Source organism: Octopus sinensis, linkage group LG6 (genome assembly GCF_006345805.1).
Source record: "Octopus sinensis linkage group LG6, ASM634580v1, whole genome shotgun sequence".
Lineage (NCBI taxonomy): Eukaryota > Metazoa > Mollusca > Cephalopoda > Octopoda > Octopodidae > Octopus > Octopus sinensis.
The window spans coordinates 68019603-68047218 of NC_043002.1; the positions used below are offsets into that span (position 1 = coordinate 68019603).

Sequence of the window (27616 nt, forward strand, 5' to 3'; positions counted from 1 at the left end):
AACGATAATAAAGGACTGAACCATTGCACGTGTTTATAATTACTGGCATAATGCCCCTCCCAAGATTCAATAGTATATATGTATATATATAAAATAGGCAGTTTTATATTTAATTTTAGAAATATATGCACGCACTCCTAAACACACAATGGTATATATATATCATCATCATATATATGTGTGTGTGTGTTTGTATATTTAAAAGGTTTTGCAAGAAATACTTGGTAGAGTCACTGTGTTTAAAGAAATACTTGGTAGAGTCATTGTGTTTAAAGAAAGATTTTCTTAAAAGCTATTAACTGTCTTTAAATTATTTGTTTTCAAAAACAGAATGGCGCATACCTTTTGGTGAGAAGTTATTGTGTCATGCATGTTATGTGTAAGCATTTTCACACAAAATACACTCGATATGAAAAACTCCTTTTTTAAAAGGTTCATAACATTCTGCTTTTTAAAAACAAAAATTTTATATAGCTAACAGGTTTTAAGAAAATCTCTCTTCAAATATATATATAGACAGATAGATGGATATATATATATATATATTATTTTCCTGAGTGTTGTAGCTCCTGGTGTTCATCAAGATCTTTGTAGCCATTTGATTGCTTGATTTGAAACCACATGACCCTGCATGAAAATAAAAAGGAAAGACAAAAATTTATCATAGTAAATATTTCAATAAATTTACTTTTATAAATTCATTTTATATTTCATATGAATACAATTTAATACAAAAAATATAATTTTAACATATAAATCACCTTGTCTTTAGAGTGTGTTCTTTTATTCTTTTACTTGTTTTAGTCATTTGACTGTGGCCATGCTGGAGCACCGCCTTTTTAAGTCGAACAAATCGACCCCAGGACTTTTGCTATGTAAGCTTAGTACTTGTTCTATCGGTCTCTTTTACCAAACCGCTACGTTATAGGGATGTAAACACACCAACATTAGTTGTCAAGCAATGTTGGTGGGGGGTACAAACACAGACACACACACACACACACACACACACACACATATACAATGGGCTTCTTTCATGTTCCATCTACCAAATCTACTCATATGGCATTGGTCGGCTTCAGGCTATAGTAAAAGACACTTGCCCAAGGTGCCACACAGAGGGATTGAACATGAAACCATGTGGTTGGGAAGCAAGCTTCTTACCACACAGTCACTCTATATTGACAATATTTATATTTTATCTGTTATCTTTCACTTGCTTCAGTCATTGGATTACAGCCATGCCTTGAAGGATTTAGTCAAACAAATCAACCACACTACTTACTTTTTGGATCTGGTACTTACTCTATCAGTCTCTTTTGCTAAACTGCTAAGTTACATAAGGGCATAAACAAACCAATATCAGTTGTCAAGCTGTTGTAGGGGACAAACACAAACTCAATGACATATACACACTGAGATACACCTATGTATGTATGTATGTATGTATGTATGTATGTATGTATGTATGTATCTATCTATCTATATATATATATATATTATATATATATAGAGAGAGAGAGAGAGAGAGAGAGAGAGAGAGAGAAAGAAAGCTTCTAACAATGCAGAAAGTTTTACAAAAAACCTTTATATCTCAGGGGTGAAGGCCTATCTTCAGAATGAAGCAGTCCAAGAAATGTCTAGTTACATTGAAGCCATTATCCTATTTAAACTTTCAATATTTGGATTAGCAGCAGCGCAAGCAACTCTCCCACTACAATGCACTGATATATATTATATATATATTATATATATATATAATGTATGTATATGTATATATATGTATATATATATATATATATATATATATTCAAAATGTGATTGCGTGTGTACCATTGGCGATTTATTTTTTCCTCTGTCTTCCCTTCTTTGGATCTTTCCTTTTCCTATGTTTCTGATGAAGAGCTCCACTCGAAATGTTAAACCCTCCTTCTTTCCTTCTTTCCTGAGTGTCCAATAATACTATACTTGTTTCACGTCCTCGCGTTGTTGTGTTTTCTCTTTGTGTTTTCATGCTTGGATTAACTATATATATATATATCATCATCATCATCATCAACATAGTTTAATGGCCACTTTCTATGCTGGCATGGGTTGGACAGTTTGACTGAGGACTGGCAAGCCAGCAATTTGCATCAGGCTCCAATCTGATCTGGTAAGGTTTCTACAGCTGGATGTCCTTCCTCATGCCAACCACTCTGAGAGTGTAGTGGGTACTCTTTACATGCCACCGGTACGGGGGCCAGTCAGGCGTTACTGGCTTTGACCATGCTCGAATGATGCTTTTTATATGCAATAAGCATGGGGGCCAGTTAGGCAGCACTGGTATCGACCACACTCAAATGGTGCTTTTTACATGCCACCAGCACTAAGATTAAATAAGTATCAGTTGAACACAAGTCAATATAATCAACTAGTCCTACCGAATGGTTGAAACCAATATTACCATCATCATCATGTTTACAAGAAAAATATCCATGCATAACTCTTTATAGTATACAGAGGATTTATTTTCCAGATCTTTCTTTGTGGTTCAGTAGTCCAGCATTTCTGGTATTGCAAGGGAGATCATCAAAAAGTGTGTACTGTTTGAAGAGTTCACTATTGACTAGTACGAAGTTCTTATCTTTGTTGTTGACCACATGGTTGTATGTATGCATGCTTGCATACAAGTATATGTATGTATGCATGCAGGGTATATGTGTGTTTGTATGTATATATGTACGTATGTATGCATGTATATATACTTGCAGATATATATGGGTATATATATGTATATGAAGGGGGTTCTGAAAAGTTCCTTATTTCTTTATTACCCACAAGGGGCTAAACATAGAAGGGACGAACAAGGACAGACAAAGGGATTAAGTCGATTACATTGACTCCAGTGTGTAACTGGTACTTAATCTATCAACCCCGAAAGGATGAAAGGCAAAGTCGACCTCGGCTGAATTTGAATGCAGAACGCATTGGATGCAGACGAAATACTGCTAAGCATTTTGCCCGGCGTGCTAACATTTCTGCCAGCTCAGTGACTAGCTAAAGTTCCTGGCTTTAAGGCTATTGTGAAAGCCCAACCTTTCGAGTTCTTTTATAGAGCTTAGAAAAATTGAAGGACCACTGCAATAAGTGTGTGGAACTGAGAGGGGTGTATATTGAATAAATCATAATTAATTGATCCTCTTGTATTTCCTTTTACCCAAAGCCAGGACATTTTCAGTAACCCCTTGTATTTGTATGTGTCTATGTATGTATGCATGTATATATGTACGCAGGTACATACGTGTGTACATTCTATGTATGTGTATCTGTATGTTGGCACGAGGACCATAGTTTTCAGGGCAGGGGTGATTACATTATCTTCAATGCCAGAAGACATGGCCCTAAGCATTTTGTCCATCCAACATGTTAATAATCCTATCATCTTGTCATCTTATGGATGTGTGTGTGTTTGTGTATGCATCTATGTATATTTGTGTGTGTGTATATATATATATATATATATATGCAACTGTGTATATATATGTGAATGTATATATATATATTATATATATATATATATATATATATATAATATATATATATATATATATATGATTGACTTACTTGTTGTTTGACAATTTCATCTGTGTATATATATGATGGAATCTCCTGTCGTTAGATGATGTGTGAGGGTTCAACAATTTAGTGCTGAATTGTTTATAGTGATCAAATGTGTACACATAAGCTCACTCCCTCCATCAAATCAACATTACCTGTAGAGGTGCATCAGGGTGCCACATCTCAGATGTCAAAATAATCACAGAGCAACGTGAATGAAGTGCTTTATTCTTTTACTCTTTTATTCTTTTACTTGTTTCAGTCATTTGACTGTTGCCATGCTGGAGCATCGCCTCTAGTCGAGTAAATCAACCCCAGGACTTTGTAAGCCTAGTACTTATTCTATCAGTCTCTTTTGCTGAACCGCAAAGTTATGGGGACGTAAACACACCAGCATCGATCGTCAAGCAATGTTGCAGGGACAGACACACACACACAAGTACACACATATATATATACATATATACAACGAGCTTCTTTCAGTTTCTGTCTACCAAATCCACTCACAAGGCTTTGGTTGGCCCGAGGCTTTAGTAGAAGACACTTGCCCAAGGTGCCACGCAGTGGGACTGAACCCAGAACCATATGGTTCAATGCAACACATTGCAATATGTGGAAAGGTGTGGCTCTTAGTTGAAGGATTGAAAGAGCATGTCAAAAGAGTTCATATTGTGGCACTTGTTTCTTTTGCCAGCCAGAAAAGCTGTGCATTATGCAGTAGAATGTGCAAAACTTTCACTGTTGTCAAGAGTCATACAAGGGCCTCACATTGCATCAACATTGACTCATTTCAGTGATTCGATCTAGCAATGGCTTTGCTTTTATACAAGAAAGAAGCTAAGATGTCTGTAAGTATGTATGTATGTATGTATGCATGCATACTTACACTGTGAATAGAGTGCATAGCGAACATATTGCAGTTGAAACAAAGAAGACAAATCCTTGGTGTATATCAAAAGTGAGGCTGTAAAGACCGTTGAAACACAGTGAAGCAAGTAATGCCATCAGGTTTTCTAGGTATGCCATAAAGGTGAAGAGTTTGGCTGCAATGTATGAAGAAAAGAATTTCTGAATTATCATCATTATCGTCATCATAATCATCATCATCATCATCAACATCATCATCAACATTGTCATCAACATCATCATCATCATCATCATCATCATCATCAACATTGTTTTCAAAATCATCATCATCATCACATTCACCTAATTATTATTATCATCGTCGTCGTCACCACAACCATCACCACCACCACCACCACCACCACCCTCCTCATCATCATTGTCACATTCATCATCATCATCATCACCATCCTCCTCCGCCTCCTCCTCTAGGCCAATATTTTGGAGAGGAAGACCAAGATATAATAGGCAATGAGGTTGTACATTTATGTATGGGCCAATATGGGTCATGACCAAGGGGCACCAAAGCTTGTGGGTCCTAAGCATTGGGGGTTCCTTTAGCTCAGAGAAGCCTAAAGCTTAGAGTTAAAATTACAAAATTTATTAACTGGAATCAAGTAGGTGAGTATTGTAGTTCACTTGAAACATTGTGTATTGTTTGTAAAGAAGAAAAAGTTTTGAATGACACAGCAATGCACTTTAATACAAACAATGGGCTATAATAACTGTTGTACTCTCTTTTACTCTTTTACTTGTTTCAGTCATGTGACTGTGGCCATGCTGGAGCACCGCCTTTTGTCAAGCAAATCGCCCCCAGGACTTATTCTTTGTAAGCCTAGTACTTATTCTATCGGAGTCTTTTGCCAAACTGCCAAGTTACTGGGACGTAAACACACCACCATCGATTATCAAGCGATGATGGGGGAACAAACAGAGACACACAAACATACGCACACACACACACACACACACATACATATATACGATAGGCTTATTTCAGTTTCCGTCTACCAAATCCACTCACAAGGCTTTGGTTGGCCCGAGGCTATAGTAGAAGACACTTGCCCAAGGTGACATGCAGTGGGACTGAACCCGGAACCATGTGGTTGGTAAGTAAGCTACTTACCACGCAGCCACTCCTACGCCTATTAGAAAAATCTTTTTTTTTTTTTTCCACAAGTGCCTCTGTAGTGGCCTCACGAAAATATGATTAAATTACAACAGTTATTATAGTTCATTGTTTGTATTACAGTGCATTGTTGTGTCATTCGAAACATTTTATTCTTTGCACATTTTATTCATTATTTTTTTTTAATCAAATAGAGTTGGTTTTTTTTAATTATTGTGCCATCTTTTGATTTATTGAGTCTTTTTAGATTTAATAAGAAACCATTAACCCTTTCATTACTGCACTTATTTTGAGATGCTCTGTTTACCACATGGTTCTGGATTCAGTCCCACTGCTTGGCTTCTTGGTAGTGGTGGTAGTGGTAGAGGAGGAGGAGGGGTCTGAGACTAAATAGCTGCAAGAAACAGAGGCTAATGTAATAGTGGAAGAAAAGACAGAAAGAGAGAGAGAAGAGACGCATGTTTGTGAGCAGATTTCAGGAGGTGAATAAATGACAGCAACACGAGGAAAGGAAGGAACCTCTATGTAATTGCTTGACCTACTAGAAATAGCAATCAAATCTCTCTCAAATTACACCTTATTTCTACTACATACAGCCATGAAGATCAGTCTTAGGTCTGTCACAAGCCTACATTGTCATTAAGTTGGAGCTTATTCCACTTTCTGTGCTATATAAGCAACTAAGAGTACAATATTTACTCATTCCATTGCATGGTTAACTCACAACAATAATGATGGTGGTGGGGTAGGCTCTATACTCAGCTGATTAAACAGTATGGAAAGCAGGGTGGGATCTGGCCCCATGAGCCTGTGGGTTTGTGACAACCCAAAGACTAAGACTGTCATGATAATAGATGTAAAACTGGCGGTGAGCTAGCAGAAACGTTAGCACGCTAGGCGAAATGCTTAGCGGTATTTCGTCTGCCATTACGTGCTGAGTTCAAATTCTGTGAAGGTTGACTTTGCCTTTCATCCTTTCGGGGTCGATAAATCAAGTACCAGTTATGCATTGGGGATGATGTAATCGACTTAATTCCTTTGTCTGTCCTTGTTTGATCCCTCTATGTTTAGCCCCTCGTGGGCAATAAAGAGATAAGTAAAACTGATTACTGAGGCACAGGCTACTGTTGATGAGAGTAAGTAGGAATGTTCATGGTTGGGATGTCATTTCATCAAGGGTTTAGAGAGAATTAATTTGAAGTTAAGCAATAGCAGTGGCCTCCTCTTTAACCTCTTCCTCTAGTTTAGCATCACATGGCATTCATTGCAGTAACACCACCACCACCGCCACCATCACCTCCTTCAATTATAGCAATGAAGTCTACTGATGCCTTCCTTGATATTATAGCAGCTCATCACCACCAACCATCATTGTCACATTCCCTGTCATCACTGTCATTACTATAACCACCACTACCACCACCACTACCACCATCATCATCAACAACAATAGCAACAACACAACAACAACATCCGTAAAATTTGTCTAGAGGAGGAAGCAAATCTAGATCACAGATTCCATTTGCTAGAATTACATCTCTACACTAAATTAAATATAATTAGAGCACTCTTTAAACATAATTAATTAAAACAAGATCTTCAATTAAAAGTACTCTACAATAATTGGTTTCTAATTTTGGCACAAGGCTAGCAATTTCATCACAAAAATATTTAAAGGTTACTTCAGCCTGGTATCTGGTGTCCCTCTCCTCACCATCATACAATGAGCTGAGGATTACAAGAGAGGAAGTGAATGACTTCCCACAGAATTCCTCTGGGGAATCATCAACACACCAGCAGTCAGCTTTGCTTCTCTCTTCTTCTCTTCACACTGGCATCTTTACCTTTTAACCATTTTCTTATCTATGGACCTCTTTGATTACTATTTTATTCTAGTGGACCCATCCCCATAACCATTCCACGTTTAAAAACTAGTTTTATAGATACTTCTTCCAAAATTCCTATTTTGTTTCTCACAAATTAACTTGTGAATGTTGAGTTATGTAAAATATTAGAGAAAGAAATCTAGCTGTTTTTTGCAATAAATACACTGAAATCAAAATTTTTTCATGAACCCTTAAAATATGACTTTAGATCCCCAGTTGACTATTTTGTTTGAATAGACTCCCACAAGATCTTATATGGACCCTGGTTGCAAACCACTGTTTTAACCCTTTTGATACCAACTTGCCAGCGACGTGCCCTTGTCCTATGATACAAATACAAACCCTTTTGTTACCATATTTCTGTTGAGATGCTCTGTGTTTCTTTCAATTAATTTTAAATATAACAAAGAATTTAATAAAATAACTTCGTTATCATTAAGCTTGTGTTAGGAACATAAATTGGGACTAATGTTTAGTGGAAGATTTTAATTCAGAACTTTTGAAAACAAGATATTTTACTACAGAGCCTGAGGCAGATTCAGGCAGTTTGGTATCAAAAGGGTTAACCAGTTCATTATCAACCAGCTCTGGCTCAGAGTACAAATGTCTTGTTTTCATAAGTTTTGAATTAAAATCTTCCATCAAACCTTAGTTACAATTTATGTTCCTAACACTAGCTGAATAATAACGAAGTCATTTTACTAAATTCTTTGTTACATTTAAAGTAATTGAAAGAAACACAGAGCATCGCAAAATAAATACAGTAACGAAAGGGTTAAGAAAGAATGGATACATTATTGTTTGGATTCTCACTGTCCTGTGTGCACCCCATTAATCATTATTTGTTTGGTAGACATCGGCTGAGTTCTATAAATAAGAGCTCATGCTTTTGTTAGATTCATTAGTCTGGCAGTGTAGCTTTGACTGAGGAGACAAACAACAAATTTGAAACAAAGCAGAGTTTCAAAGTCCCCTTCCATTCATGAATCACATGTGTTTTGATGTTACATACCATCTAAAACAATGGTTTCAACTGGCCCTTGGGGGTCCATTATAAGATTTTTTTGTTAAAATCTATACTCTTTTATTCTTTTTTACTCTTTTACTTGTTTCAGTCATTTGACTGTGACCATGCTGGAGCACTGCCTTTAGTCAAGCAAATTGACCCCAGGACTTATTCTTTGTAAGCCTAGTACTTATTCTATCGGCCTCTGTTGCCGAACTGCTAAGTTACGGGGACGTAAACACACCAGCATCGGTTGTCAAGCGATGTTGCGGGGACAAACACAGACACACAAACATATACACACACATACATATATATATATATATATATATATATATATATATATATATATATATATTATATATATATATATATACATATATACAACGGGCTTCTTTCAGTTTCCGTCTACCAAATCCACTCACAAGGCTTTGGTCGGCCCTAGGCTATAGTAGAAGACACTTGCCCAAGGTGCCACACAATGGAACTGTACAGCCACTCCTACGCCTATGTGCAATAAAATTGTTATACTTGTACAATACACAAAATATTTTAACAATTCTTTTTATACACTTCTGATTAATATTTAATTATGAAAATATAATTGGATTTTTTTTAAACATCGAATGGCTATGAGAGTTCATCTGAATAATATTGGAATCAAAGCAATCCAAAGGTAAAAAATAGTTGAGAACCATTGATCTTAAAGAAGAGATATTCTCTGATGACAAAAAAAAACAAAACAACAACAACAACAGCAATAGCAGCTGATATTCACATTCATATCTATCAGAACATGTTTTAGCTTTATCTTTTACCTTTTACTTGTTTCAGTCATTAGACTATGGCCATGCTGGGGCACCAGCTTAAAGAATTTCAATTGAACAAATCAGCCCCAGTACTTATTCTATCAGTATCTTGCTGAACAGCTAAGTTACAGAGATATAAACACCACAACACCACTTGTAAAGCATTGGTGGGGAAGCAACACACACACACACTATATATATATATATTATATATATATATATATATAACAGGCTACTTTCAGTTTCTGTGTACTAAATCCACACACAAGGCTTTGGTCAGCCTGAGGCATTTGTACATGGGTTCTCAACCATTTTATATATATGGACCCTAGTTCTATAAATGCTCCTTTCAAAATTCCTGTTTTGATTTTCACACATTCACTTGTATAGTTTGGACTGAAAGTAACACAGCTATTTCTTACAATAAATGCTTCTAAAGCAGAACTTTTTCATGGACCCTTAAAATACTACTGTGGATTTCCTATTTACTCTTTTGCATTTTCATGTTATATTTACTCAATTTTCTTAATTTTCAAAACATTACTTTAACATAAGGAGTGGCTGTGTAGTAAGTAGCTTGGTTACCAACCACATGGTTCCAAGTTCAGTCCCACTGCATGGCACCTTGGGCAAGTGTCTTATACTATAGCCTTGGGTCGACTAAAGCCTTGTGAGTGAATTTGGTAGACGCAAACTAAAAGAAGCCTGTCATATATATATATATATATGTGTGTGTGTGTGTGTGTGTATGTGTATATATATGTTTGTGTGTCCGTGTTTGTCTCCCCCAACATCGCTTGACAACCAATGATGGTGTGTTTACATCTCCATCACTTAGTGGTTCAGCAAGAGACCGATAGAATAAGTACTAGGCTTACAAAGAATAAGTCCTAAGGTCAGTTTGCTTGACTAAAGGCAGTGCTCAAGCATGGCCGCAGTCAAATGACTGAAACAAAATTTTAAAAAAAGAATAAAGCTAATATGCTATTAGTATGAGTTCATACATTATTAACCTTCACTCATTTAGCCATCCTACTCATGGCTTAAGTTGTCAAGTACTATGGGTGGTCTTGTCATTCCTGCTGGTAAACTTTGTGTCTAAAATGTGACTATTTCTCCACTACTCATATACACATACAAAAATAAAAATTTAACAGGCAACAATATCATTCTTACCTTCTTCATCAATGTTAACAAAAGTGGATGTCACAGACCGAATTGTTGCATAGGTAAAACCAAGTGGCATTTTTACTACTGGAACTGTGTAAAAGAATTTATAAAATGAAATTTTAAAATGTTTTGTGGAAAAATATAAAAATATTTCATAATGATTTGAAATTTCAAACTCTTAGAATTTCTGTTAGATTTTACATTATACATTTTTTGATATTATATATCTATGATAGAATAATTTTGTAGTGTATCAGGAATAAGAACTGTCAAAAAAATCTAAGCAACAAAATTAAAGCAGAAAAATGTAAATAGTTATTCTGTTGTGTCTGGGGAGATTCATTTTCTTTTTTGCCTTATAATTTAACACACTCACTGGTAAAATTTCCACTTATTTCTTATTTTTATTTTCCTAAAATTTTCGTTGTGTCTTGTAACCTTTTCAATAGTCTTGCAACCTTTTCAATAGTCACCTGTGTCGGTGGCACATAAAAAACACCATCCGAGCGTGGCCGTTTGTCAGCCTCGTCTGGCACCTGTGTCGGTGGCACATAAAATCACCCACTACACTCTCGGAGTGGTTGGCGTTAGGAAGGGCATCCAGCTGTAGAAACACTGCCAGATCTGACTGGACTGGTGCAGCTTTCGGGCTCCCCAGACCCCAGTTGAACCGTCCAACCCATGCTAGCATGGAAAGCGGACGTTAAATGATGATGATGATGATGATGATGAAGACTATTGAAAAGGTTGCAAGATGTAATGAAAATTTTAGGAAAATAAAAATTAGAAATAAGTGGAAATTTTACTGGTGAGTGTGTTAAATTATAAGGCACAAAAAGAAAATGACTCCCCCCAAGACACAACAGAATATGTTTCAACACATGAACTCATATAAAGAATCTTTCAAACCAAATCCAAAAACGAAATTTAAATAGTTAAAATTTTCAATTATATTCATTGTGTGTGTGGATCTAAGGTAGACAAAATGTATAAAGAACTACCCACAATAATCAAATCATAAATTTGTCAGAATCCAAATGACTATGGTAACCTTCACACTAAGGTGACCAAGCACATTTCATCCACTCAAATTAGAGCCCATAAAGTATCAGTATACAAGTAACTTTCATTATATCTATTCCATCTGCTTCAAAAGAATTTCTTTAGTTCATAACATTTAGCCTTCAACTATAACCATTATTTCTTGTATTTTTATGTTTCATTGAATGCATTATTCGCCCTGAAATCCTCCTTGTTATTATGATTTTGAAAAGATCAATGGCAAACTTTTCTCCAAAATATTTTTAGCATTACTTTTTACTAGATACTAAACATCTTTAAAAATTAGAGCGTGTCCTACCATTATGCTATTTTGTAGACATGTTTATTGTTTGCAATCCTCTCTTTTAGATTATTATATTACTCTTTTACTCTTTACTCTTTTACTTGTTTCAGTCATTTGACTGCGGCCATGCTGGAGCACCACCTTTAGTTGAGCAAATCCACCCCAGGACTTATTCTTTGTAAGTCTAGTACTTATTCTATTGGTCGCTTTTGCTGAACCGTTAAGTTACGGGGACGTAAACACACCAGCATTGGTTGGAAAGCGACGTTGTGGGGACAAATACAGACACACAAACACACACACACACATATATATATATATATATACATATACATATATACGGCAGGCTTCTTTCAGTTTCCGTCTACCAAATCCACTCACAAGGCTTTAGTCGGCCTGAGGCTATAGTATAAGACACCTGCCCAAGGTGCCATGCAGTGGGACTGAACCCGGAACCAAGTGGTTGGTAAGCAAGCTACTTACCACACAGTTACATCCTGTGACGTTATTTATAAGATATAAGGTGGCAAGTTGACAGAATTGTTTGTGCATTGGATAAAATGTTTAGCAACATTTTTCTGGCTCTTTACACTCTTCTGAGTTCACCACCAAGGTCAACTTCGTCTTTCCTGCTTTTGAGGTCAATGAAATAAGTACCACTTGGAGTGGATGTAATCAACTTACCCACTACCCTAAAATAGCAGTCTTGTGCCGAAATTTGAAGCAATTATCTGTAATTCTCCCACCTCACAGATCCTCTCATAGTGTTTATCCTTTCCAGCCAGGATATATCCGTAGGATCCCTACCCACCTAACCACTCACCAGACCCTAATGGCAAATTTCCTCACCTCATGTGGCTACCACATTTGTCCCAAGTGACAACCCCAAAACAAAAGAGGTCCATGCTAGTCACCCTTCTGCTCATATGACCTCCCTAGCTCCTCTCCTTCTGGCAAGACTCATCAGATATTTTCCTGATGCCACTGACCCTATTACTTCCAGCCCGCCTCAGCCTCACAAACATTGACAAGTAAATACTGAACTTAGAGAAAAACTATTTATGCCTTTTATTTCCATTTATGTTAAAGCTCCTTCAAAATGTCTCCTTTATATCAACCATAAAGAACCCCTGGTTCCCTGACAGTCTACTTCACAAACTCTCAGTCATGAATATTTTATTTTCTATTTTGTTTCTTTATACATATTTCTTTTTTTGTTTGTATTTTATTCTTTTAATCTCATGGAATTTACTGTAAAATTTCTTTTCAATAATTTATCATTGGAGGAAAAATTCTGAATTAAAATTAAAATTGAAAACAATTTATTGTGTGTGTGTGTGTGCGTGTGTGCGTGTGTGTGTGTGCACCTGTGCATGCTTCTGTGTGTGTGTGTGTATGTGCATACACTTTTACTTGTTTCAGTAATTTGACTGTGGCCATGCTGGAGCACCGCCTTTAGTCAAGCAAATCGCCCCCAGGACTTATTATTTGTAAGCCTAGAACTTATTCTATCAGTCTCTTTTGCCAAACTGCTAAGTTACAGGGACATAAACACACCAGCATCAGTTGTCAAGCAATGTTGGGGGGACAAACACAGACACACAAACATATACACACATGTACATATATATATATATATATATATATATAATATATATATATATACGATGGGCTTCTTTCAGTTTCCAAATACCAAATCCACTCACAAGGCTTTGGTCAGCCCGAGGCTATAGTAGAAGACACTTGCCCAAGGTGCCATGCAGTGGGACTGAACCCGGAACCATGTGGTTTGTAAGCAGTGCATGTGTGCATGTATATGCATGTGTGTGTGTGTGTGTGTGTGTGTGTGTGTGTGTGTGTGTGTGTGCATGTATGTTATTTTAATAGCAATAAATGTAGACTGACAAATGTGAAGGATGAAAACCTTCTAAAAGGAATTTCCTTGATATGAGAATTGTATCAACAATTGTTGTGTATTGTTTTTTAATGTCTGAGAATTTTGGTCAATAATAAGAAAAAAAGAGAAGTACTGTAGACAATGTTTGGAATGACAGCAGAGTTGTGAAGAACTTCAAATGAATAAAGGGCCTGCATTGTTCTTATGTTCTCTCATGTGAAATATTTTATGGAAAGAAATTACAAAAAGAAAGAAGAAAAAGCATACAAACCAATGAATGCTGTTGTTATGTTTTGAGCCAATCCAAACATGATAGATCCAATTCCTTGAGCTGCAAATCCAACGAGACTCAAAGCAAGGTCATTCACTGAGAAACATTTCTTCAACAAAGGAAGAATGATAATCAATGTGAAGCCATACACAAAGTTCTGCAAACTAAAGAAGTAACCAATTTGAGTCACTGAAGCAGATATTGGTGAATGGCGCAGGAAGAGCTGAATGATGGAAAATTCACCTGAAAAATCATAGAATTTGGTTCTATTCAGTCTTAATTTAAACATATAGAATACATATAAAAGTTGTAAAAACTAGCATTTCACTTTCTGAACTGAGATTCAAAACTGAATCCAAGGATTCTTGCTTGCCTGATCCACCAATGACAGAACAGTTACAAAAGAAGTTTCTTTGTCCTGTCAAAAAGTGATGGTTTGATTTTCATTCGACCTCCAACCTGAACTGTGTCACTGAAGGCTCACTGGACAGCAGGTGACCTAGATAAGTAGAAACTACTCCTTTGGTATATCTATTCCTCCCCAACCCCAGGACGACCATAAATATGGTCTTGGACAGATAGGTAGATGACTTGCGACAGGCAAGCAGCCAACAGGGAGCCACATAATTAGCATGAGCAAAGGAGGATAGCCAACAATACAACACAGTAGCAGAACACAAATAGAGAGGACAGAAAAACAACATGACCCAGCCAAATGACCAATGCACACACAGACAAAATATGCCATGTACTATCTCATCAAATCAACATTCTATTTCTGTTCTTTCTTTTTTATTTCACCAACTCAATGCAGTTGGTAACTTCATGAAGTGGCCTTCATTGATGTCGTAAATCAAGCTTTATATATCCAACACATAGATGCAACTGTTGATGAAAGAAATTATTTAAACTACAGTCCAATGCTTTCCTCATTGTTTTCCTTTGATGTTGTCCAACACACCTATCTTCATCTGCTACACCAATAACATACATTGAACCATCAAAAACACCTTTTGCTACACATCCCACTACAAAGTCAATCAATTAAGGTTTGATATTAATTTTACGTGGTGGGGAAGATATCCGAAATATTAGTTGTAGCTACTATACTGTATCTGATCCAGTACCTTTGTGCATTGAATTGAAATAATTTAGGGCTTATATTTGTCCTTTATCTTTCTTAAAAGATCAAAGGTGCTTCCTGATCCATAGGTTTAAAAGGCTGACTTTCTAAGTTCTGGGGGATAAATATTCCCACTTGGACAGGATGCTGATCCATTGCAGGATTGCTCATCTTTTCCAGCTGAGTGGACTGGAGTAATGTAAAGTGAAGTGTTTTGTTCAAGAACACAGCACATCACCTGGTCCAGGGATTAAAGTCACAATCTTACAGTCATGTGTGCAATACCCTTGCCACTAAGCCACATATCTCTGCTTTCATCTCTCTACACTCATGAAAATCGACCATAGAGTGTGCATCCTAGTTTTTGAATAGGTTCATTGGTCATTGGTAGATAGTCAGACGCAACTAAAAGAGTTGATTACAGGAAGATATCTCTTTTTTTACTTGTTTCAGTCATTTGACTGTGGCCATGCTGGAGCACTGCCTTTAGCTGAGCAAACTGACCCCAGGACTTATTCCTTGTAAGCCTAGTACTTATTCTATCAGTCTCTTTTACTGAACTGCTAAGTTATAGGGACGTAAACACACAAGCATCAGTTATCAAGCAATGTGTGGCGGTGAGGGCAAACACAGACACATAAATACACACATACATATATAAATATACACATATATACGACGGGATTCTTTCAGTTTCCGTCTACCAAATCCACTCACAAGGCTTTGGTTGGCCCAAGGCTATAGTAGAAGACACTTGCCCAAGGTGCCACAGGGCATAAAACACTTGTCTAACTCATGCTAGCATGCAAACATTGATGTAAATCAACACTACCACTACCACTGGTACCAATAACACCACCACCAACAACAGCAGTAGCAGTGGCAGAGACAATGATGACTACAACAATGACAACATATACATACAGAATAATAAGTTTACATATGCCGTCAATAGTATCGAAGGTTACTGGAGCATAACTTTTGCTGTTGGATTTCTAAAAAACTACGTTTAAAGAAAGCATTTTATTGCAATCATGTTGATTTTCAACCATGTATAATTATAAGAAATTTGTTAGTCTTTTTAAGCAAGTGAAATTTAGATTCATTTAAAACTGCTTTTCTTAAGAGATCTTTTAATTGTATGCTTATTGCTTTAAACACTCCTATTTTCTCCACTGAGAATAATTTTCTTCTGTGAAGAAGGTCACTATTAAGTAGAAAATGAAAGCAGGTACATAACAGAACCAGCTAAGCTCTTAACAAATGCTTAGTGGTATTTAGATACATATTTTTCATGTTTCTAATTTCAAATCCTGCTGGTGATCAACTTTATATTTTATTGTATCTTTGGAAATAGAGCAAAGAAACTAGGCGCCAGTCATGTGCACTGAGGTTATTTAAATCAACCATAATTCCTTCAAAAATGTGTAGTCTTGTACTTATGAAATGCACTGTCTTTATTTTGAATAAATATATTGAAGAATTTAGTGAGATAACTTTGTCGTTATTAAGCTGGTGTTTTAAACAAGAATTAGCATGAAATTTTGATAGGTCTTGATTCAGATCATTTTAAAACTCAAAACTTGTATCAAAGAACCATTGGTGTCAGGTGGGTTGGTGCCAAAAGGAATCATTAGGAATCAATTTGAGAAATACATTTTGAAAACAAAGGTTTTTACTTACCTTTTGTCATCAATATCAGAACAGATAAAATCAAAATTCCAAATAGGAGAACAGTCCGTGTGTTGGATTTTCTTTTCTGAGTCATAAATGTGTATAAACTTTTGATGTTCTCAATGAGGAAAATGCTTCTCAAAATCTTTCCTGTAGACTTGTCTGTCTCAATCAATTCTTCAACCACAAATACAGTGTAAAATAAATTGAGAATGTTAAAAATACTGATTATACCATACATTGCTGTATGACCAAGAGATTTTAACATCATGCCAGCTACCAACATACCAATGGTTGTTGATAAGAAAACCATGGATTCTAAGATTCCAAGCCGAATTGTACGGTATTTAACATCTGTTATGTGAACGATGTAGCTATAAAGTGCCATCATCATGACGATATGGCCACCACAACAACCATTTAGAACAACACCAATCAATAAATATATTACAGGGATGCTATCAAATGCAGAAATAATCAGAAAAACAAAAATGGCTGTGATATTGCCAACAATAGGCAATATAAGAACAATTTTACGACTAAATGCATCTCCAAAAGGACCAAGGAATAGTGCTGCAATAATGGAAGGAATCAAAAGGGCCATATTAAAGTGCAGAACCCATTTAGAGGTCTGTACTTGAATGGCAATTTCCTCATGTTGGAATGATCCATTATTCAACAAAGGACAGCGATTTGAGTCAAGGGTTTTCAAACATGTTCTCTCATAGACCAATGACTGTAGTGTGATGATGTTCAAGCAATCAGAGAACATGTATAAAAATAAAACAGGTTCGACAACATTCCTTATGTACACCATTATTTCTCCAGTAGTTCTGTGGGTCAAAGTGATTTACTGAAAATATAAAAAAAATAAAAGGTGATGGTCAAAGTTTTTTTAGTTTAGTATTTGTATGTAATATTTGTACATAACATCTTAAATTTCCCTCTAACCTATCACAGCCACTACCTTTATCATTATCATGATTATCATTAAATTTTTAAGGTCCATATTTCTATGAGCCATATCATTATCACAAATGGTATTGAATAATGAGAGAGATTCTAATGACAGCCATATGCTTGCAAGTAAAATAAGAAAGCAATTGATAATTAATCAGTGATAAGAGAGTGTGATGGATGTCAGGAATGAGTGACCTGAAGGAGAAAGAGTAGCAGTTAACCATAAAGAAGGGCCGGTGATATTAACTGGTCTAGAAAAGCATGGGTGATGGATGGTCACGATGGTGATGGAAAGAGTGCAACCTGAGGGAGAAAAGGTAATGATGGGTAACATAGGAGCGGGGTGCATCTGATGCCAAAGGATTCAAGGACAGAGAAGGGAATAGTAGTGAGATATTAGTCGTAAAGTTAAAGAGGAAGGTTTAAATATGGGCAGATCTAAAGTTTTCCACTAGTTTCTTTGGTGGCAAGGCAGAGTGAATAAGAGAAGAAATGATAGAAAGATGAAAGGTATTGAACAGACAAGAGGGGCATTAGTTAGTAACATTTAAAAATTTTTATTGAGCCCTAGGGCTCATAATTCTGGATACTTGGTTTCTATGGTGTATAAGCGACCAAGATCACAGCATTCTCTTGAACTGACCAACAGTTTGTCACAGGGATCAAGGTCAGCAATTTTGAAGAGAATGGACAAAACTGATTACATCGAGCCCCATTACTTGACTTGGTATGAAAGGTAAAATTAACCTCTGTGATCTTTAGATATAAAAAGCCAGAAGAAATTCTGCCAAGCATTTTGTCTGATATGCTAACGATTCTGCCAAATTACTGCTGTTGATAGTAACTTTGAAGATTCAAATTAGCAAAGTACTATTAATATCCTGTTATTTTAATGTACATTTTGCCATGTTTGCATGGGTGATCAGGTCTTCTCCAGCACTGCATATCACCAGTTATCACAGTCATTTGTCATCTCCTCAGTGAAATGCAACAACTAGACATCGTTCCTCACCAGCTCAACTTGAATCTTTCTCAACCTTCCTCATTCACTGGAACCATTCTCTTTCAGCACTTGGCACTTCCATGTGCAGCTGTCATCCTCCATACACATTCTGTCCAATTCCACAACATCTGATTCCACTTATACTCAGCTTTCCTCTCAGCCTATTCATAAATACTCTGTTATCCACACACACACACACTCATACCAACATGGCACATGTAGGGAAGTATATTTATTTTATTTTTCTAGGCGTAGGAATAGCTGTGGAGTAAGTAGCTTGCTTACGAACCACATGGTTCCAGGTCCAGTCCAACTACATGGCACCTTGGCCAAATGTCTACTACTATAGCCTCGGGCCGACCAAATACTTGTGAGTGGATTTGGTAGACAAAAACTGAAAGAAGCCCGTCATATATATGTATATATAAATATATTGGTTGGTGTTAGGAAGGGCATCCAGCCGTAGAAACACTGCCAGATCTGACTGGGCCTGATGAAGCCTTCCAGCTTCACAGACCCCAGTTGAACCATCCAACCCATGCTAGCATGGAAAACGGACGCTAAATGATGATGATGATGATGATATATATATATATATATATATATATATATATAGATAGATAGATAGACAGATAGATAGGTAGATAGATGGATATATATGTACATGTGTGTATATGTTTGTGTGTCTATGTTTGCCCCCCCCCCCCCAACATCGCTTGACAAACGATGGTGGTGTGTTTACATCCCCGTAACTTAGCAGTTTAGCAAGAGAGACCAATAGGATAAGTACTAAGCTTACAAAGAATAAGTCCTGGGGTCAATTTGCTCGACTAAAGGTGGTTCTCCGGCATGGCTGCAGTCAAATGACTGAAACAAGTAAAAGAGGCTTTACTGTAAGTGCTTATATTTTTTTCTACTCTAGGCACAAGGCCTGAAATTTTGAGATAGGAGGCCAGTCGACTCCAGTATGCAGCTGGTACTTAATTTATTAACCCTAAAAGGATGAAAGGCAAAGTCGACCTCGGTAGAATTTGAACTCAGAACATAAAGACAGGCGAAATACTGCTAAGCATTTCACCTGGCATGCTAACGTTTCTGCCAGCTCGCCACCTCTTGTAAGTGTTTATATTATTGTATCTATGTCTCCAAGTGTGTGGACTGACTTGTATCAAACTTAATGATTACAGACTTTTAATCTTCAAAACCTGAACAGCACTGGACTATGTGTCTCTGAGAGTACTTTCTACCACCAACCCTTTTAGTCATAAGTTCTCACTCACAAGACTGTAGCGTAAATTTAATTCAACCTTAAGTCTACAGATCATGAAGATAGAGCTACTTGAAATTTCTGAGGTATTGTGGTCATGTGGTGAGAATGGATGATGATAGCTATATGAAAAAGTGCCACATCCTAGCGGTTGAGGGAACCTGTGGAAAAGGTAGCCCAGGAAGACCTAGGATGAGGTGGTGAAGCATGATATTTGGACATTAGGCCTCACCAAGGCAATGACTAGTGACCGAGACCTTTGGAAATATGCTGTGCTTGAGAAGACCTGGGAAGCCAAGTGAGACCATAACCTTGTGGCCTATGCCAGGGATGTGACCAGCCCACTTATGCATACCTTTCCTTCATTGGACACTAAACTCTGCTTGCAAAGACCTGTTGAGGCAAGTGAAATCGAAATCAAATTCGATGACTGGCATCCATGCTAGTGGATTTCTAAGAGCACCATCTGAGCATGATCGCTGCCAGAGCAGCTGACTGGCTTCCTTGCAGGTGGTATGTAAAAAGCACCATTTGAGTGTGAGTGTTACCAGCGTTGCCTTACTGGCACTTGTGCCGGTGGCACGTGAAAAAACATTCAAGCGAGGTTGTTGCCTGTGCCACTGGACTGGCTCCTGTGCAAGTGGCACATAAAAAACACCATTTGAGCATGGCCATTGCCAGTACTGCCTGACTGGCGCTCGTGCCAGTGGTACATAAAAGCACCCACTACACTCTTGGAGTGGTTGGCATTAGGAAGGGCATCTAGCTGTAGAAACTCTGCCAGATCAGATTGGAGCCTGGTGCAGCCATCTGGTTCACCAGTCCTCAGTCAAATTGTCCAACACATGCTAGACGTTAAACGATGATGATGATGATGATTTAGTCAACTGAGAATACAAGGATACCTTCTGAATGGACAACTAGTTTGTTATAGGTTTAACTCCAAGACAGAGCAACTGATGCTTGTTTTCAGTTGAATGGACTGGAATAATGTGAGATCATGTGTTTTGCTCAAAACAACAACATTCTGAAAATTGAACTCATGAACTAACACACCTGAGCACAACAATTTAATTACTAAACCATACATCTTACCAGGATATGGAGTATCTAGTTTCAAAAGAAAGATGGACATGCTGTGCATGTATGCATGTGTTTGTGCGTGTGTGTTGATGTGCATGTGTGTGTGTGTCTGTTTGTCTGTCAGTGTATGTGTGTGTCTGTCTATCTGTCTGTGTGCCTGCTGTCTGTCTGTCTTTCGGGTGCATGTGTGTGTGTTTGTGTGTCTGTCTGTGTGTCTGTCTGTGTATCTGTCTGTCGGTGTGCATATGTGTGTGTGTCTGTGTGTCTCTGTGTGTCCGTGTGTGTGTGTGTTTGTTTGTGTGTCTGTCTGTCTCTGTCATTGTGTGTGTGTGTGTGTGTCTGTGTACATGTGTGTGTCTGTGCATGTGTGAGTGTATGCATGCATGTGTGAGTGTGTAAGTGCATGTGTATATGTGTATGTGTGCATGTGTACATACTAGGAAGAAATCTTTGTTGATTCAAAGCTTCCCATTACATGCATTCTTGCATCAATTTCAAAGTTTATTGGATAAGCACTTGTCTAGGAAGTAAATAGCTTTACTCATTAAATAATTAGAATGAGTTAATACTGCATATTTATCACCATCATCATTATCATAATCATCATCATTTAACATCTGTTTTCCATGCCAGCATGGGTTAAATGGTGTAACAAGATCTTGTAAACAGCAACCGTTTCTAGTTGGCTATGTGACACAAGTGTTGTGTGTCCTTAAGTTTTCAAACAGGTGAGATAAGCACCTCCATCCAACAAAGTCAGCAATCAGTGACTAGTTTCAGGGTAATTACTCTTCATCAGTCTGGAGTAGCTTGATCTTGCTAGATGTCGCTGCTAAACTGTTCTTGAAAACTTGTAGAATATCAAGTGAATATTTCAATTATTTTCTTTAATTTATTACCAAAAATCTTTTTTTTTAGAGTATGCTATGTTTGAACAAAATTACTTTCAAAGAATTTCTTGACTTTATAGGACAGTTAGAACAATTATTTATGCTATATACAAATATGGATTGGATATAAATACCACTTACCAAAAAATGTTTGATTGAATAATAGATGAAACTGAGTGTTTTCCCTCAAGATTTTCACACTGTACTGAGAACTGAGACAATTGTGTTGCCAATATACATCAAGACAGTAGGTGTAATATTTGAAAGACACCCCAGTCTTGATGGCTAACTAAAGATATCTCAGAAGAATACAGGTGTTGCAGAAATAAGATGGATTATCCTTCTGGTCTTAAAAAAGGACCACAAGTGCTAATAGGTTAAAGAAGGTAGTGATGGTATGCTAGGGCAAACTCCCAAGGTACAAGAATGTGAGTGTAAGAGAGGATTCAGACAGTGAGCCATGACAAGGGAGGAGGGAGTGGATAGTTTGATAAGAGTGTGAGAAGGGAGTAACAAATGGTTAAAGATGGGGGTTACAGGTAAAAGTAGAGAGTGTGCAAGCAACAGATGCACAAGGGATTCACAGTGGACTCTACAACAAATTTCATGATAGATTGGAGGATTGACAGATCTTTTATCGTTTGTCTTTTCCTTGTTTCAGTCATTGGATTCTGGCCATGATGGGGCACCACTTTGAAGGGTTTTAGTCAAACCAGTCAACCCCAGTACTTAAAAATTTTTTTTTCCTTTTTTTTTAAAGTCTGGTACTTATTACATTGGTCCTTTTCACCAAACTGCTAAGTTTCAGGGATATTAACAAACCAACACAGGTTGTCAAGTGGTGATGGGACAGATACAAACATCACACACATACACACACACATTCGATGGGCTTTCAGTTTCTTATTTCTTTATTGCACACAAGGGGCTAAACATAGAGGGTTGACTGTTTCTGTCAACCAAATCCACTCAAGGCTATATTCAAAGACACTTGCCCTAGGTGCCACACAGTGGGACTGAACCCAGAACCACATGGTTGAGAAGCAAACTTTTTAACACACAGCCATGCTTAAGCAAAACTTTACAGTAAAATGGTTAGTAGTAGAGGCACCAATAAAACGAAGTCTATGAAATGCTCAGCTGATCCATTGATTCTATCCCTCACCTTTTTTTTAACAACAGATTTTGACCTAGGGGTCAAAGGTCAATGTTTATATAAAGGTCAATGTTTATATATTAAAAACTGAGTCTCAAGCAATTGTTTTGCAAAAGCAGACCATGAACCAATTTAATGTCAATCTACACAAATTTGGAAGAACCTACAAAGGCCATAATTACATCACCCCCACCTCCTCCACCTCCACAACATCCACTTCCTCCTCATTTTCCGTCATCAACAAAATTTAATTTAGATGAGAAGATGGGTTACACAAATTATGGGACTGTTGCTGCTGCTGTGGTGGTGGTGGTGGTGGTGATGATGATGATGATGAGGAGGAGGAGGAGGACAATGAGGAAGACAATAATTTGGATAACAAGTTCCCAAGTACTGAAATAATTTTCCTATTCTTTAAAAATTGAATTCTAAAAATATTGATTTACTGATATCAATAAATTGAATGCAAGACTACTACTACTACTACTACTACTACTACTACTACTACTACTACAAAACATGTAATAACAAGCATTACTCCTATCAGGAAGTAACAGATGCGAAATAAAACAGATCTAAACAACTCGCAAGCACTGCAATATTGGTATTTCATTTTTTTACCTTTAATCAATATTTCAAGAGCAAACTAGATCGACCCACTCCTATCATGTTCACCACTCACTGCATCCCCTTCCATCCCTGTCTCTATCCATCAGACACCCACCTCTCGCACTCCCACGAACTTACTTAACCCACCCAACCATACCAATTCTCTTGTATTCGCTTTCCTGTTACTTAAGGGTACATCCAGAGACATCTTCACCACATTCTTCTTCCTTTTCCAACTGGGGTAACCATGTATCACCTTTACACCCTCTACCATACTTTAGCCCAGAGGTCCTCAAACATTTTAGGCCACCACCACCCTCATGGGCACATAATACCCTCAGTGCCCCACCCCTATTTTTATGCATAAATAAATATTTTATATTTTACTAATTTGTATATTCTATGAATCATCTGATATTTAATATAATATTATATAATTTGTTTACAATAAAGGCATAGGAGTAGCTGTGTGGTAAGTAGCTTGCTAACAAACCACATGGTTCCGGATTCAGTCCTACTGTGTGACACCTTGGGCAAGTGTCTTCTACTATTGCCTCAGGCTGACCAAAGCCATGTGAGTGGATTTGGTAGATGGAAACTGAAAGAAGCCCATCATATATATATATGTGTGTGTGTGAGTCTGTGTGTCCATGTTTGTCACCCCACCATCCGAATGACTGAAACAAGTAAAAGAGTAAAAGGAGAAAGGTCTGTGGTATACACAGCCACATACATAGAAATAGATGGGAATATTCTCTGGTGAAATCAATGGAGGATTAGTTTATATTACATCATCATCATCATCGTTTAACGTCCATTTTCCATGTTAGCATGGGTTGGACGGTTCAACTGGGGTCTGGGAAGCCAGGAGGCTGCACCAGGCTCCAATCTGATCGGACAGTGTTTCTACAGCTGGATGCCCTTCCTAATATTAACCACTCCAAGAGTGTAGTGGGTGCTTTTACATGCCACCGGCATAGGCCAGAGGAGGCTGGCAATGACCACAATCAGTTGGTGCTTTTTACATGCCACCGGCACAGAAACGAGTCAAAGCAGCACTGGCATCTGCCACATTTGGATGGTGCTTTTTACATGCCACCAGCACGGGGATCACAACTGCAATTTCCATTTGATTTTGATTTTGATGTTGATGCACCTGACACAATAGGTCTCCTTATGCACGGTGGTGAAATTTTTAATGTTTTTCCTACAATGCTCGGAACACTAAATAACTGTTATCATGTGGACATACATATATAGATGTGTGTGTGTGTGTATATATATATATATATATATATATATATATATATATGTATGTATATGTATAATAAATGGTAGACTGACCATGTTGCCAGCTTACCTGATGGCAAGTGTGCCCCTGCACCATTAGAATCCATATATGGGGGCCCATATTAGTATCTAAGGGGCCTATCCCCTCAAGTTTGAGATTTTTTCATTCACTCCTGGAAGAATGCATTATTTCAGCCTGGATGTGTTTGTAGACAGTTGAAAAGAATACATTTAACAAAAAAAAATTAAATGATAGCATTGTATTTGTAGGTGGGTCCCTTGTAGTTGCTGGTGGGCAACTTAGTCTCCTAGCAACCAATATTTAAAACCCAGTCCACCACTGTATACATAATAATAATAATAATAATAATAATAATAATAATAAAACATTGTGTACAGTGCTCAGGTGCACTACAACTCATCTAAAGTGTATGTATAATCAGGTATAGTTTCGGCGGATTTCAGAAAGCATGAGGGCCTTAAAGGATGCAGTGTCATGGCAGTCAACAACTGATGCAGGCAGTTTGTTCCATGCTTCAGCAACTCTGAGCATGAAAAAATGTTTCCGAAAGTCATGGGAGCTGTGTTCTTTTCTGACTTTGTAGGCATGTCCATGTGTGTTGGACACATGGAGATCAAAAAGGTGTTCAGTGTTGTTGTTGGTGAGGTGGTTGATAACTTTGCGGGTGTTTACCAAGTCCATCGCCAGATGCCGGAGCTTCAGTGAATCCATGCCCAGGGAAACAAGGCGCTCAGAGTATGGTAGGTGTCTGATGGAGGGTATGCGTTTGCTTGCACGTCTCTGAACAGATTCCAGGAGGTCAATGTTCTGAGCAAGATAGGGGTTCCAAACTGATGATGCGAATTCCAAGTGTGGTTGTACCATAGCTGTATACAGCTTTAAATAGATGGCTGGAGAGCGGCTAACAAAAGTCTTGCTGAGTGATGCCAAGACACCCTCGGCCTTCTTGACAATTTTAGAGATATGCTTTGTAAAACGCAAATCACTGCTGACAGTGATGCCTAGATATATATATTCTTTATTTGTGAATTAAGGCTACCATTGGTTTCATGTTAAGAAGTTCTCTTATCTGAATATATTAAATCACAGTTTACCATTTAAATTACCAACTACTGTTAACCTTATAGCAAGGACTATGCATAGGTAGGTAATACACAAATAATGCCTATGGATATATTTATCCCTTAGATGGTTGCTTAACCTCTAACTCATAATTTATATATATATGTATATATATATATATGTATGTATATATGTATATATATGTGTGTGTGTGTGTGCATACATACACACACACATATAAATCATACATATATATGTATATATATATATATATAACCCATGCTAGCGCGGAAAACGGACGTTAAACGATGATGATGATGATGATGATGATATATATATATACATATATATTATGTGTATATTGACAAAAACACACATGTATACATATACACATACGTACACACATTTATATATATATATATGAATATATTTATATATATAAATATATAAATACATGCATACATATATAAGGAATGTATGTATTATAGTGGTATGTGAGGATATTTTGAATCATGTAACAGTTAAACCATATATATATATATATATATGTCATTACAATTAAGGGTACTGAAGAGGCACAACCATGCCAATATATCTGTATGTATGTATGTATGTATGTATGTATGTATGTATGTATGTATGTATGTATGTATGTATGTATGTAGTATGTATGTATGCATGTATGTATGTATGCATGCATGTTTGTGTGTGTGTATGTATATGAAAAGAGACAGACAGAGACAGAGAGATGCACTACATACAAAGAAACATACAGGGTGACCTAAAAGTAGGCTTCCAGTTATTCAACTATCTCTGTCGCATTCATATATTAACAGTTTAGATCTTAATTATAAAAAAAATATGAAACCATTATTCTGTGCTAATTTAGTTTATTTTGTCAGGCTCCCTTTTCAATTTGTAAGTTAGAAATTTAAATGTAATAAAATGTTTTAAAAGAAATTTAAAGTGCCTACATGATAACTGTAAACCTACTTTTGGGCCACCCTGTAATAAATAACCCAACTCAGCATTCATCGCCTTGTGTACTCTACCTGAGAAGCAAATAGTTTTCTCTGTCACTGAGAAAATGACATGTTTTAAACCTGTAGCATCTCATGTTAACTTCTAAGGAATGCCTAGCGTTATGTTATTCGTAATATGTTCTACGTTATTTCTACTAAATAAAATTGAATACTGACAAAATTTATAGGTAAGAAAACAGAAGAAAGCAAAAACTTACATTAAATTCATCAACAGGTATTAATGGAGAATTTTGTCTAAGTCACATTAGTCTTAGTTAAGTTTGTTGAGTAGGTGGTAAACAACTTGAATAATTTGACGCTACTGTTCTATATTCAGTATGATAAATTTGTTACAGTGACTGCAAATAAAGAAAACATGGTCTAGTTGGTTTACCTTCCCAGCTTTGTGTGAACATAGTTTCAACATGTACATATA

The 27616-nt window shown here is 36.9% G+C and overlaps 1 protein-coding gene across 1 annotated transcript; it reads right to left on the reverse strand.

Annotated features, from left to right (window-relative positions):
* LOC115213487 (proton-coupled folate transporter-like) lies at window positions 1-27616 on the reverse strand. Its single transcript, XM_029782483.2, has 6 exons — window positions 27399-27616; window positions 16826-17669; window positions 14020-14262; window positions 10513-10596; window positions 4487-4643; window positions 1-627 (listed from the first exon to the last, which is right to left on the reverse strand). Exons 2-6 carry the CDS (start codon window positions 17631-17633, stop codon window positions 546-548), a joined length of 1374 nt encoding a protein of 457 aa, XP_029638343.1. The 5' UTR covers window positions 17634-17669; window positions 27399-27616; the 3' UTR covers window positions 1-545.